This window comes from Haliotis cracherodii, unplaced genomic scaffold, assembly GCF_022045235.1.
Source record: "Haliotis cracherodii isolate W230 unplaced genomic scaffold, xgHalCrac1.p SCAF_5, whole genome shotgun sequence".
Lineage (NCBI taxonomy): Eukaryota > Metazoa > Mollusca > Gastropoda > Lepetellida > Haliotidae > Haliotis > Haliotis cracherodii.
This window is the reverse complement of record NW_027266308.1, coordinates 14854570-14868725: the sequence shown is the minus strand read 5'-3', so window position 1 is coordinate 14868725 and position 14156 is coordinate 14854570. Positions and strand designations below refer to the sequence as shown.

Sequence of the window (14156 nt, the reverse complement as noted above, 5' to 3'; positions counted from 1 at the left end):
CGACTTGCCCCAAGTAGATATTTCCTTCCTCTTATGGTCGTACTGTACGTAAGCTCAACTTTGTCTTGTTATAATAAATGATTATGAGAAGAAGACAAAACACGGACACGGACTGAAATAGATTTGAAAACGAAACTACCATTGCCACAGGTTTAGTGAAGAGCTTGATTTAGATGTTCCCTGGGCTTCTTTAGATTATGAAGTCAGATGGGTCGGAAACAGGACACAAACGGCGTCCTCCAGGCCTTGATACAAGTTAGGGTGCCAATCTTCTGAACCAATATTTCAGCGATCAAAACTATAACACACATTCAGCACCAACGATTATATTGTGTTCATTCCTTTGCTGCTGAGTATCTGTAAACATAAATTAGTAGGTAAGACGAAATCAATATTTTATTGATTTATACTGACCAGGGTCCTTTTCCAAAAATCAACATTAGGTCCAGGACATCCGTATTCTAACTAACTGACTTGAAACGACCGTAGTGCTATCGCTTGGGTGATCTCAGGGATTTTAAGGCCGCTTTCCTCACGTCTTTTCTAGGCAATGGATACGGTTGCCCAGTCAGTTCCTCGCTCAGACAATCAAGTGCGCCCGACCAGTAAATGGAAGTAAAGATGGTTCAGGAGGCTGAGAAGGAAATACTGTCATGTATTTCACCGCGGATCAGGCATATGATAGAAGCTTTGATGCTTGAAGGAAAAGTTGGTGTGTGTTTCGGCAAAGTTCGAGTGATTGACACACTGACAAGGTAACTAGTTAAGATTTCAGCCAACGTCAAACATGATTTTTATTTTAAATTTAATATTCATGTCGCACGAATCTGAAATTTCGTTGAGACAGTTCAGCAGTTGCCATAATATTCATAAGACAGAGTTTTATCCCTGTATAACACGTACAATGCTTGCTGAACTATTTCACTATAACCTTTGGACATATTTCCGTATCAACACGATCACCTGTCAAAAGACACGTGAGTGAGCGAGTGAGTTAAGTTTTAGTCACATTGGCAATATTTCAGCCATATCGTGACCAAAAGACCCGTGAAGAATCCGGGGTAGAATAGGTTTTCAGCAACCCGTTCTTGCCGTAAAAAGCGACTATGCTTGTCGTAAAAGGCGACTAATAGGATCAGGTGGTCAGGCTCCCTGACTTCGTTTATACATGTCATCGATCCCAATTGCGTTGATCGATGTTCATGCTGTCAATCACTGGATTGTCTGGTTCAGACTCGATTATTATACGGACCGGGGTCATATAGCTGGAATATTGCTGAGAGTGGCGTTAACCACAACAAACACACTTGTCAAAAATTTATTTACTATCTAGAAGAACTGTCTTGAGCAAATGACTTGCATTATTGTAACAAGATAATTTTCTGACAACAGTTGAAAAATTCATATATAATGACAGTCTCTTTCTTTCAGTTGTGCCTCGGTTCACACGTACCCCAACTGCGACAGGTTCAAGCTTATCATACCATATGCTGGCCAGTCTATCACCTGCAAGTGTCTAGTTTGAATTAATTATAATGATTGAAGCAACTTTTTTACATTTTCATTTGCAAGAGATGGTGGGGAAATGAAATTAAAGCAAACAGTTTACACTGAAAGGGAAACAACACTCTTCTCAGTATTCCCGTTTACCGTTAAATTACCATTTTTTTACCGGTAAAATTAGGCTTGGACGGGTAATTCATGTGACTGCCAGTCCCTGTGGACTTGCAAATAGAGTACCTAATAAATCTTTGTTGTTGAACAAAACATCAGCAACACTCATATAAGTATATCTTTCGACCAAACTTAGCTTGTTTGTCACCATCAGGGTTTACCTTTGTCAATTTTAGTGCAAGGAAATATCATTTTGCCTTGCTTCAAGGTTAAATATTTAATTTTAGCGACTTAGTCTCGAAATATTCAAAAAAGGAGAAATTCGAGATTGGACTTTGTGTGAATGAAGTGTAGATCTAACTAAGTTACTTCAGAGATAACGTCATTGTATTAAACATGATGATGAAAGAATTAAAACCAAATAATTTTCATACGTTTTTTTTATTTGTTGAAAGCTGGGACTGACAAAAATTAGTGGGGACTGGTAATTTTTAGAGTTTCCAGTCCACCAGGACTGGCAGTTTCAAAAGCCAGCGGGAACACTGCTTCTACAGGCTGTCTGGGGCTCATTATCTGTAGTGAGTGTGTTTGGTGGCTAACACATCTGAGCGTGACAAGAAACTGGGCTACCATCTGTAAGGAAAGGAAATAAACTTTGAGGCAACATCTAAACTCGTTTCTGAATACTGATTGAATACTGAAGATTTTGATATCACAAAGAGCATGTGTTAATTAATTTCTTTAACCTAAACAAACAGACAAAGACAACAGAAATACCCCTAATGGTATAGTTTGATAAAAAAAGTATCCTCATGTAGTAGGGCATGGAGTCATCCCACAGATGACATCCTTACTTTGTCAGCTTGCTGACGGGGTTAACCTCCTTGGTCATGTGGACAAGGCGTCCGACCTCTGATCAGAAGGTCCGTGGTTCAAATTCCATCACGGGACTCAGAAATTTTATGGCCGCTACACTCGCAGTGAAAGCATGTTCGGGTTTCTGTGTGCGTGGATGATAAGATGACTGAGATTGATGTAGATCCCCTTTCTGTGTTTCATAAGTTGATATTTAATCATGTTATGTAAATAATGTCATGTCAATAGTCCTATAATAGTAAAAATAGTCATTTGATTTATTTGAGGCTGTAAATTAAACCTAATGTTCTCTTGTCTTGGTTATTGTATACTATCAACTATCAGATGTGGAAAGAACAAGATGATAAAGTCATAAATATGATTAGTGATAGAACCACTCAGATTACCTTACAAAGAGTATGCGAAATCACTCAATGTTCATCCAATGGGATATTATTTCTTTATGTGCATATTGATGGATACATTCCTCGAACAAGGTAACAGCCGAATATATTATACATATAATTTTTGTCGGTTGTATTTATGATATTTGCATTTTGTTTTGATTCATTTGCTGTTGCAAGACCCACTGAATGCCTCAACAGTGTCTGGTCAAATTGTTCCATACAAAAACATCTGGCAATAGTAATCAGTTGTAACAAAGTGCTACGCTTCTGGATATTATTATTTTGAATATATATAGTAGAAGCTGCAACTAAAATGACGCAATATTGGAATATATTATTTCTGATAAAATTATAGATTCAGATACTATTCTTCCGATCACTGCATAAGAAATCTTCAAAGTTATATTTTTGGGTATTTATGAACTGAATCATTTGTAGCAAATGTGCGTACATCTGTTTTCTATTTCTGGCTTAATTTATGGGAAAATACACACGGCAATCTTAATATCTGCATAAAAACAATGCCTATCAGAACCAAAAATACAATTTAAATAATCAATCATCATGTCTAATAGTAATTTATCTAAAATTACACATTTTTATAGGCCAAATTTGTTATGACTCGTTCATTTACATGAATTCACTGTAGGGAGATGATGTAATTTTTCACTGTGCATAATACAATTCTTCGATCCTGTGATATCTGTCGCTTTGCGCAGCGCATAGCAAAGAGCTTTGGACAAAGGTATTGAAAGCCAGTCAAAATTGTATTTTGAATCCGTGAAGAAAAGCCCATTGATATGTGAGTACTTTGTGTTGTCTCCCTTTCACAACAATGTGTTGTCTTGTAGTTGGCAGTGAGTTGTGATGATTGTCTGTATCAAATGTGTTACAGGACACCCTGTCCCACGGATCTCTCCGACTTTCTAAGACTGATCCTGTAGAGTTAACGATGGTGATATGGGTGAGAGACATGTAATCATGCAGGTGTAGTGAGAGCAGTGTTGTTGTTTTAGGGGAGGTCCTGTTTGACTGCAACCACCCGAAGGATCCTCCAGATTTCATATTTGGACCTGATGATGATGAGTTTTGTCCAAGTTTAGAAGATCTACACGTATGTTTACAACATTCCTACGTTGTTTATGTTAACATGACCAATGCAGCTTTGAACAGTTGTCATGTCAGTTTAGTATGGGAGGAAGCCCCAAGTAATGCAGCTCACAGATGTTGGCACTTTGTGAAACACTCTAGAAAGGGTACCATGCCAACAAACCAAGGACCATATTTCGGGCAAATCTGAGGTTTAAACCCTTGGCCAGCAGAGCTTAGCACAAGCTCCTCACAGCAATATCCTGTTCGTGGAGCTCTCTATACTATCGCTGGCACCAGTCAAAACTCCCCACAGTGATAGATGATCACAACCATGGTTGGAGTTTAACTCACAACCGAATGACCATTATGTTTACAAACACGTGACAACTGTTGTGTCACCGAATACACTTATTATTTTCTTTGCTTGTCAATTTGAATTTCTATTTCATTAAATCTATCATGTAATTGATATAGTAAGAATGTAAGGGAGAAGTTAGTTGATTTTCCGACAGTCTGCAATCTCGAACCAATCTGATTATACAAACAACAAAGTAAATTCATCTGGATACATGGTCAGTCGTAAACCCTTGCAAAATAAACTATGATGGCATTCCCAAAGATAAACAAAAGTATGAACGTTAGTACATTTGGGGTTAGAGGGCAAATTTCAAGATTCTTGTAATGGCCGCGCCCACACTGGTGGCAGCGAAGCTACTGGGAGCGTAACGAAGGAGTCACGCGCTGGGAAGGAGCTTGAGTTTGGCATGGCTAAGGGACACAACTCTGAACAGCGAGTTGCTAAGACACTGACCACTTGGCCACTTGTGCTCGGCATGTTCCTGATGATTTTCCAGTAATGGTATACTTCCTAGATAGCAGCACTGACATGGTCAAGCCTGAACAAAGCAGCGGTGTAACCTGGTTTTGATGGCTGGTTGAGCGTTTACACATATCAGCACAATTCAAGCCAATCATGTCAAGTTTATCAGTGATAGGAGCAAATTGAATTGGCCAGTTCTATGTGTCATTAAGGTGATTGAATGGAACAGATGGTCGGGTACAGTGACTTGATTGATTATGTGTCATCGTTTTCTGATGGAGTGGTTCGTTCCTTATGATATCAATCACTGATTGTCTGGCCCAGACTCGATTATTTGCACGCTGCCATAATGTTGTAGACTATTGCTGAGTCCAGTGTTTAACAAACAGACAAACATAAGCAATCTATGCTCAACTTCAAAGCTTTGGAAGAAAACTGGCAGCCATGCCTCCTTGGCTGAAATATTGGCAGGCAGTGAAGGTGTCATGGGAGGAAAATGAAGGTGCTTCCTTTGTAATGTCACATGCATGCATATGTATTTGCGTAAAATACGCTTGTTCTATTACCACATTATGTTTAGCTTGTCAAAACATGTCGAAACAGAATGTAAAATGTGAAATCATCTCTATGCATTGTCACTCTGTCTGTAGAGAAACATGGGGACAACTGGTTCTACTTTCGTTTCATTACTGTAATACTTGTTTTGCAAATACCAAACACTGACTGTTTTTTGTTGTGTATATGACATTTACAATTTACACTAAGCAGTTGTTTTATTGACATTTTACTTTAATCTTTTACGATACAAATTTGATGTTTATGACATTTTTTGTGGTTGTATTAGACCCCTCTCAAAGGTATTGCATCCTGATATTTTGCCAGTGTTTGCGTGACTGGGACTATGATGACTCGCGGTCGCTGGTGGAGGTGGTGGCGGAACTGCTGGAGAAGTATCGCCACCATCAGCAGACACTTGTAGAGAGGAACTCACGACTCAGCTTTGACTTCAACTCGCTCGTACTGCAGGAAGAAATCACACCAGCAGATGTAGAGATCATGTTTTCTAAGAACGAGGTAAAGTATTTGTACATAATTGGTGTGTTTGTTCGGGACCGACTATTTGATATTTGAGAGGGCAGGGTAGGAGGCCAGGGATTTTATTGAAAAAAATAAATTGTCCCAGAAAATTCTCTGCCACAAAAATGACATAGTTGCAAGGTGTGTTAGCTTGTGGAACTTCTTATCCAGGTTATGATCATGACTTTGAGTTAACAGTCCATCCCCATCAGTGTCAATGGAACAGTCTATTCCGATCCGTGTCAGTCGGTTGACTTGATGGAACAGTCTATCCCGATCCGTGTCAGTCAGATGACTTAATGGAACAGTCTATCCCGATCAGTGTCAGTCGGTTGACTTGATGGAACAGTCTATCCTGATCAGTGTCAGTCAGATGACTTGATGGAACAGCCTATCCCGATCAGTGTCAATGGGATAACTTAATGGAACAGTCTATCCTGATCAGTGTCAGTCAGATGACTTGATGGAACAGCCTATCCTGATCAGTGTCAATGGGATAACTTAATGGAACAGTCTATCTCGATCAGTGTCAGTCAGATGACTTGATGGAACAGCCTATCCCGATCAGTGTCAATGGGATAACTTAATGGAACAGCCTATCCCAATCAGTGTCAGTCGGATGACTTGATGGAACAGCCTATCCTGATCAGTGTCAGTCGCATGACTTGATGGAACAGTCCATCCCCATCAGTGTCAATGGGATAACTTAATGGAACAGTCTATCCTGATCAGTGTCAGTCAGATGACTTGATGGAACCGCCGATCCCGATCAGTGTCAATGGGATAACTTCATGGAACAGTCTATCCTGATCAGTGGCAGTCAGATGACTTGATGGAACAGCCTATCCCGATCAGTGTCAGTCGGATGACTTGATGGAACAGTCTATCCCCATCCGTGTCAGTCGGATGACTTAATGGAACAGTCTATCTCGATCAGTGTCAGTCGGATGACTTGATGGAACTGTCTATCCCGATCAGTGTCAGTCGGATGACTTGATGGAACAGTCTATCCCGATCAGTGTCAGTCAGTTGACTTGATGGAACGGTCTATCCCAATCAGTGTCAGTCGGATGACTTGACGGAACAGTCTATTCCGATCAGTGTCAGTCGGTTGACTTGATGGAACAGTCTATTCCGATCAGTGTCAGTCGGTTGACTTGATGGAACAGTCTATCCCGATCCGTGTCAGTCGAGGACTTAATGGAACAGTCTATCCCGATCAGTGTCAGTCGGTTGACTTGATGGAACAGTCTATCCCGATCCGTGTCAGTCGGATGACTTGATGGAACAGTCTATCCCAATCAGTGTCAGTTGGATGACTTGATGGAACTGTCTATCCCGATCAGTGTCAATGGGATGACTTGATGGAACAGTCTATCCCGATCAGTGTCAGTTGGATGACTTGATGGAACAGTCTATCCCGATCAGTGTCAGTCGGATGACTTAATGGAAGAGTCTATCCCGATCAGTGACAGTCTGATGACTTGATGGAACAGTCTATCCCGATCAGTGTCAGTCGTTTGACTTGATGGAACAGTCTATCCTGATCAGTGTCAGTCAGATGACTTGATGGAACAGTCTATCCTGATCAGTGTCAGTCGGATGACTTGATGGAACAGTCTATCCCGATCAGTGTCAGTCGGATGACTTGATGGAACAGTCTATCCCGATCAGTGTCAGTCGGATGACTTGATGGAACAGTCTATCCTGATCAGTGTCAGTCGGATGACTTGATGGAACAGTCTATTCCGATCAGTGTCAGTCGGTTGACTTGATGGAACAGTCTATTCCGATCCGTGTCAGTCGGATGACTTGATGGAACAGTCTATCCCGATCCGTGTCAGTCGGATGACTTAATGGAACAGTCTATCCCGATCAGTGTCAGTCGGTTGACTTGATGGAACAGTCTATCCCGATCAGTGTCAGTCGGATGACTTGATGGAACTGTCTATCCCGATCAGTGTCAATGGGATGACTTGATGGAACAGTCTATCCCGATCAGTGTCAGTTGGATGACTTGATGGAACAGTCTATCCCGATCCGTGTCAGTCGGATGACTTGATGGAACAGTCTATCCTGATCAGTGTCAGTCGGATGACTTGATGGAACAGTCTATCCTTATCAGTGTCAGTCAGATGACTTGATGGAACAGTCTATCCCGATCAGTGTCAGTCGGATGACTTAATGGAAGCTCTTGTATTATGGATTTGTAGTTACCAAATTAATTCACTGTTTTTTTACCTTTCTAGCATGGCAAGATGGGGTGTGTGAAGTTCCTTGTGAAGATGTCCATAGATTTCTCAAAGATTCCAGCATATCTAACTAAGGTAGCTATCAGATAAATATGTAATGTGATAATAATTTGTTTGAATTTTACACTGATATTTTTTTTTTTTTTAAATAAATGTTTGTCCATATACTTGTATATGAGTTTCTGTCATTTGGCATATAGCTTTTGTCAGTGACCACCCCTCTCAGTGAGTGAGTGAGTGAGTGAGTTATATTTTACACTGCTTTTAGCAATATTCCAGCAATATCACGGCGTGGGACACCAGAAATGGGCTTCACCCAGTGAACCATGTCGGGAATTGAAGGGGAAGGTCACACTCGGTGACTTGGTTGATTGCATGCCGTCGTAACACAACAGCATGGACCGTTGCTCATTATATCAATTATTTGAAATGTATGTACATTTGAGTATATTTATATTTATTTGTATATATTAGTTTATCTATAGGTATGTTTGTTTTTTCAGGACAATCCGGGAGAAGATTCAGCAATGTTGTTGTTAAGTCTTCCATCTCCAGAGAGTTCACGAGTCACACCTCAACTTTTTTTGTCACCCAAAGTAGAACAGTAGGTGTCCTATAAGTATATTAACTGTATTAGGAAATGTGTAAAATATTTGAGAGTATGGTGAACGGCAAACAGTAGACAGTGCAAATGAAACTGAATGGCAAAATTTAGTAGTGTCCGTTACTGTCTTGTATATAAGACCCACCAGCGACACTGAACTACAAGTACTTACTACACACAGTCATGGTTAATCACAAATAATGGTTACCATGGTTACCTAAAGGAAATAAACTCCTGAAATCTTTAACGAATAAACCCACTGCACGAGGGGCCCTCGTTCCGCTATCAGTTTAAAGCTGGTAGTAGTACTAGCATTGGTGAAGCTTCTGCTAAATCAGTAATCTGTTACTTGTTATTCCTAGTAAGGGCACAGGTGACCCAGTCGTCTAAGGCGCCTCCATTCACTGTGCTGAGTTGCGTCCCTTGGACACGCCAGAAACCTATGATTGTGGGTTCGAATCCTGGTTCGCCCCGCTGTGATATAACTGGAATACAGTTAAAAGCGGTGTTAAACCCAACTCACTCACTCTTATTCCTACTCTTTTGACATGATTGCAGTGCCCTTGGTGGATCCTCCAGCCTTCGAATACCCAATTTTGTGGCAGGAACGCCTTTAGGGGACTATGTGCATAAAGTATGTCAGCTATTGAAAAATAAGGTGAGCAATGTACAGGTATCCTTAAGCTTAATGTACATCAACAATACAAAGGTCTCCTCATGAGGCACTGGATCCACTGACTAAAAATCAGGAACATGGAAGACCAATAAATTTACTTATTGTTTTGCATTATTATATAAATATCCTACTACAACTGCTTCAGTGAGTAGCATTGACAATACATATTTACACATCAAAGTGACCATATAGCTAGCTCACCGCAGGGCTTCGATGACAGCACGTGGAGCCCTACAACCAATGTAAACATAGAATAAGTACGCAAATGGAAATAGTTTTGCATGATTTAGGACACACACACACACACACACACACACACACACACACACACACACACACACACAGAGAGAGAGCTATTTCAGTGCAGAACATTCTCCACACCTCACCACTTTAGAAAATACTCAAACTTGATTGTTTAATCAGGGGTTTGAATTTGGGTGTAATTCTTCCTCATTGGATGGTTTACAGGTGGATATTGTAATACAAGGTCATGACAAGAAGAAGGAATACCTGGCTTCATTCTTAAGTCTCTATGGCAGGTAAGACTGAATGTGGTCGAAGTCTCTTGTACAGTTCTTACAGGGACGACCATACAAAAATAAACAACAGCACAGGGAAAACACTTCTAGCTGACTTCAATAGTTTTGAGATGATGGAGGTATAAGCATAAACAGTGTGCACACTGAAGCACAGCAGATTTAGCAAAGAGTTTGTTTAGGTTATTTATTTTATACTCCATAAACAAGGACATATTGAAGTCAATTCTTATAAGTAAATACGTCAACAATTATAGCTTCACAGATAGCTTTTTGAATTAAACTGTAGACTGTAGACAACAGTTCGAAATCAGTCACATTATTCAGTGCAATAATGCAACACAAGCCCCACCCATTCTGTTTTCTGCTAATCAGGAAATGGCAGTTTGTTAGTGGGCGTGGCCTAATTCTTTTTTGTTTATGGAAACTTACAATGCAAAAAGGTTGCTTGGTTAGCCAGTCAAGTTCACTATAACAAGTTCCCACTTCACCGATTCTATTTGTGAGATGTGTAACAAGTGCAGTCATTAGCTGTTGGTTTGTAGAATAATATATGATATATTTAGAAAGTAGATACGTGTACATTGACAGCATTTCGTTTTACAAGTACTCTACAGTAATACCTACACACTGCAACATGCCTTATGTGTGTTATTTAGTTATACTCCTATTGGACCATGCTTGTATTTGAAAATATGAAATATATGTTGATTTGGTCTAGGGCTGGGACGGGTAACTCGGGTACTCGGGTCATGTGGGTACTGAGTAGGATGTGGGTACCCATAGGACTACCTGGGCCAGCTGGTTAGACATGTGATATATTGTTTAATGACAAAAATTGTCTGAAACTCCATGGTAACACTACAAGTCACAAATGTTTGCATTTCTTTCTGACTAGGCACCCATTCCTTCTGACTTATATATGTTGGAATAAAGATAAAACTTCAGTAAACTTCAGTGTATTCTTGACCAGATCGTTTTCTATGTGTATCTTAATATATTTTCCCAGGGCTATGGTCAAACTATTCCTATTTGGACATTTTGTACCTATCTCTTGATACCTACAGCAGGTACCCGGGTAGTAAATTTGGACTCGTCCCAGCGCTAATTTGGGCTGAAGTTCAATTGTAATGGCAAATTAGATAATTGTCCCTGACCTAAGCCTTTTCTCCTTGTTCGTGTGTTTCAGATCGGTTCTTGAATATGACATGGAGAACTTTAATAAGATGTCGTACCTGTTTGAGTGGAATGATTTCTTCTTTGTCATCATTAGTAAGTAGTAGTACTTGTTCAGGAATATGTAGTAGTACATTAGTATTAAGAGATATCCGTTGTCTGTATAAGCAGTATTGGAATTTCAGCATGAAAATCAACCATGATGTTAAGTATTGAAGAATGAGGGGTCCCAAGATTCACAATCTGTAGAAGTAAGTCTGAAGGATGCCAGGAGCCCTCTCTCACGAAGTGTATGAAGGACTCCCTGTGCATTCTGTTGCATAGCCGCATTTGGGCGGTCGGGTAGCCTAGTGGTTAAAGTGTTCGCTCGTCACACCAAAGATCCTGGTTCGATTCCCAACATGGGTACAATGTGTGAAGCCCATTTCTGGTGTCCCCCCACCCTGACATTGCTGGCATATTGCTTTAAGCTGCGTAAAACAATACTCAGTCACTCACTCATAGCAGCATTTGAAATGAAGCCCTTAATTCAAGGAGTCCTTGTTATAACCATCATGTTAAAAGTAGACACACAGCATAGACACAATTGTCAACTCAACTATTTGGCATGAAGGTTTCATACTCAAGATTTGATTAAAAAAAATTGTTTACCACATATTGCAAAAATTCATTCAGAAAAATATCAAACTTTTAGTGATTATTATGTAGCAAGTGGTATTTCTCTTAGTTATTATCTAATTTCTGCAACATTCCATTGATAAAGTCATGATCTACCATGGCAATGATCTAATTGTATATACCCTATTTGACGTAATAAGCTCCCCACTCTAAAAAGCACCTACAGCGATATTTGCTAATATGTTGGCTAGTAAACAATCCCAGTAAGCACCCCTTCCGATTGATCAGTGGACACAAGAGTTATTTATTCGTACATAATACGCACTCATGTGTTAAATGCACCATTAAGTACAGGCATTTATATTCTGGAAAATATATCTGTCGTGTATAATACACACAGACTTTTCTTTTGTATCATATGAGGCTGTCAGCATGAACCGCAACATTAATGATCTTTCAACTTTTTCCATTTTTGAGAGCGGCCTTGGCACTTATTACGTTGGATACGGTACGTATTATGTATGAAACAAGGAAGATATGAGAATATCCATGTGCAGCATGGTAACAAGTTGCTTGTGTGTATTTCAGTCGAGATGCCACTTTTCTTCCCCAAAGAGCAGCCAGTGTTCACATTTCAGTCTATATACCATGAACACAAGGGCAAGCCGTACACGGAGTCCTATAACGACTACCCTTACAGCCCCCGCTGGAGCGGGACGGAGATGGCTGAGCGGGCAAGGTGAGGTGCTGGTAGTCACGAGTTCAGCTGAGCTATCCTAGCTTCGACTTTCTACTTTCTTGCTTTACTGAGGCAGAAAAAAAGTTAAATGAAAAGACTTTGAGATTATTTTTGCAATTTAAAGGACATTATATGCTGAAGACCCTGGATCTGGAAAATATTTTAGAAAATGCTGTGAAAGTTTTCAGATATTTTCACATGAATGAAAACTAGCATTTGTTAATATCTATACAAGCATGTTGTGGACCAAGACGAGCCTAAATGTATACCTGAGCATTGGTTTTTTTCAGATCTTTTGTTCTTGACACAGTTGGAATCTTCCAGAGAACATCAGTGCAAAATGGACAGTTCTGAGATTGCCATAATTTAAAAAAAACCAGAGGAACTGGGCCCTGTGACATCCCAAAGTAGTCTACCCTCCGTGGCTCCAACACACAAGACTGGAAGATTCTATCTTATGTATCACTGGCTGCTTGAGCTGAGTTGAAGTGCCTGGTTGTATGGGTGTGAGGGTGTGTGGGGGCGTGTGGGAAAGAGATGTGTCAACTGGATGTTGACATATTCAGTTATTCACTTATCCACTGATGAACAAAATGATTCTTGCAGTGTCAACAGCAACCCCTGAGAGAATGTCTCTCTTTCTTGTAACAAGTTCTCACTCATTGCAGTCCGTGAATGAGATATACGTATATCATATGAGCTATCAGATACACTTGTTCGCAAATGATCAAATTTGGATCAGTTGTGAATTTTTTGTACTTTTGTATTTTAGTTCTACCTAATAACAAAAACACCAGGAAGGACTCCTTGCTGTGACAGAAGGTCTGTTCGTGCCAGTAAAACTCTAAGTAACATCAGGGGCCATGGGGTAGCCTATTGGTTAAAGCATTTGCTCTTCACGCCATAGGCCATGGATTCAATGTGTGAAGCCCATTTCTGATGTGCCCTGTCATATTGCTACACTTGCTTAAAACCGTGGTCACACACCAAGTAACATTGGTCAGACAATCCCAACCATTTGTTCCAGAATGATCTATTACAATAAATGATTCCCCTGTACCAAGTCCCACAAAGTGGTTGTAGGTGAGGCTTTCTGAATCATTAGGTGTACAGAACTGACTACCACAGCTAAAAACTGTTATTTGAAAATATAGATGATGTTTGACACAGATATACTGTCACTCTGGACTCCAATGAAGTCATGTGTCGATGAAAAATTTACTTTTTATGTCAAGTATGTATTGTATGGACCTTAATAAAAAGTGAAGACTCAGTATTAAGTGCATTTTGTCCTGTTGAAATGAATGAATGAATTTTTTGTGAGGAGATAGTTTGATATGCCCTGAAAAGTCCAGAGCCTGAACAGCCGATCCATTTTGTCACCTCTTTGGGAACTTTTTTAACTACAGAGAAAAGTGTCTCACAAGGGATTTGAAAGAGGCATACTTTCAATCAAAAACAGCATTTGTTTCATTTTCTGTTGAATTTGAAAGTGATGTTTTACAGCAATGATGAAACATATCAATTAAGGTCTGAGCAAATATAAAACATCATCGTCAGAGAATAATCATTCTCAACGATCTGCCGAAACAAATTCCATTGTGGGTAAAAGACAAAGTAGTGGTGAAAATTATATAAAATTGGACCACTGAAAATCAGTTATCAATGAATGGTCAAGCCAGCTTCCAAC

At 39.9% G+C, this 14156-nt stretch overlaps 1 protein-coding gene across 1 annotated transcript; it reads left to right on the top strand.

The window, feature by feature from the left end:
• The first annotated feature begins 604 nt into the window (after positions 1–604).
• On the top strand, positions 605–13722 carry LOC139442510 (BRISC and BRCA1-A complex member 2-like). Its single transcript, XM_071223324.1, has 11 exons — positions 605–755; positions 1432–1508; positions 3893–3990; positions 5671–5862; positions 8115–8192; positions 8621–8721; positions 9280–9379; positions 9866–9936; positions 11123–11205; positions 12316–12466; positions 12757–13722. The coding sequence occupies exons 1-11, from the start codon at positions 610–612 to the stop codon at positions 12818–12820; spliced, it is 1161 nt and encodes a 386-aa protein (XP_071079425.1). The 5' UTR covers positions 605–609; the 3' UTR covers positions 12821–13722.
• The last annotated feature ends 434 nt before the right edge of the window (positions 13723–14156 follow it).

Bases quoted from the DNA above. Each gene is read 5' to 3' on its own strand.
- LOC139442510 (XM_071223324.1), top strand. From the start codon at position 610: ATGGAAGTAAAGATGGTTCAGGAGGCTGAGAAGGAAATACTGTCATGT. The intron at 5,863-8,114 runs GTAAAGTATTTG...TTACCTTTCTAG, and splicing joins TCATGTTTTCTAAGAACGAG to CATGGCAAGATGGGGTGTGT. The intron at 9,380-9,865 runs GTGAGCAATGTA...GATGGTTTACAG, and splicing joins GTCAGCTATTGAAAAATAAG to GTGGATATTGTAATACAAGG.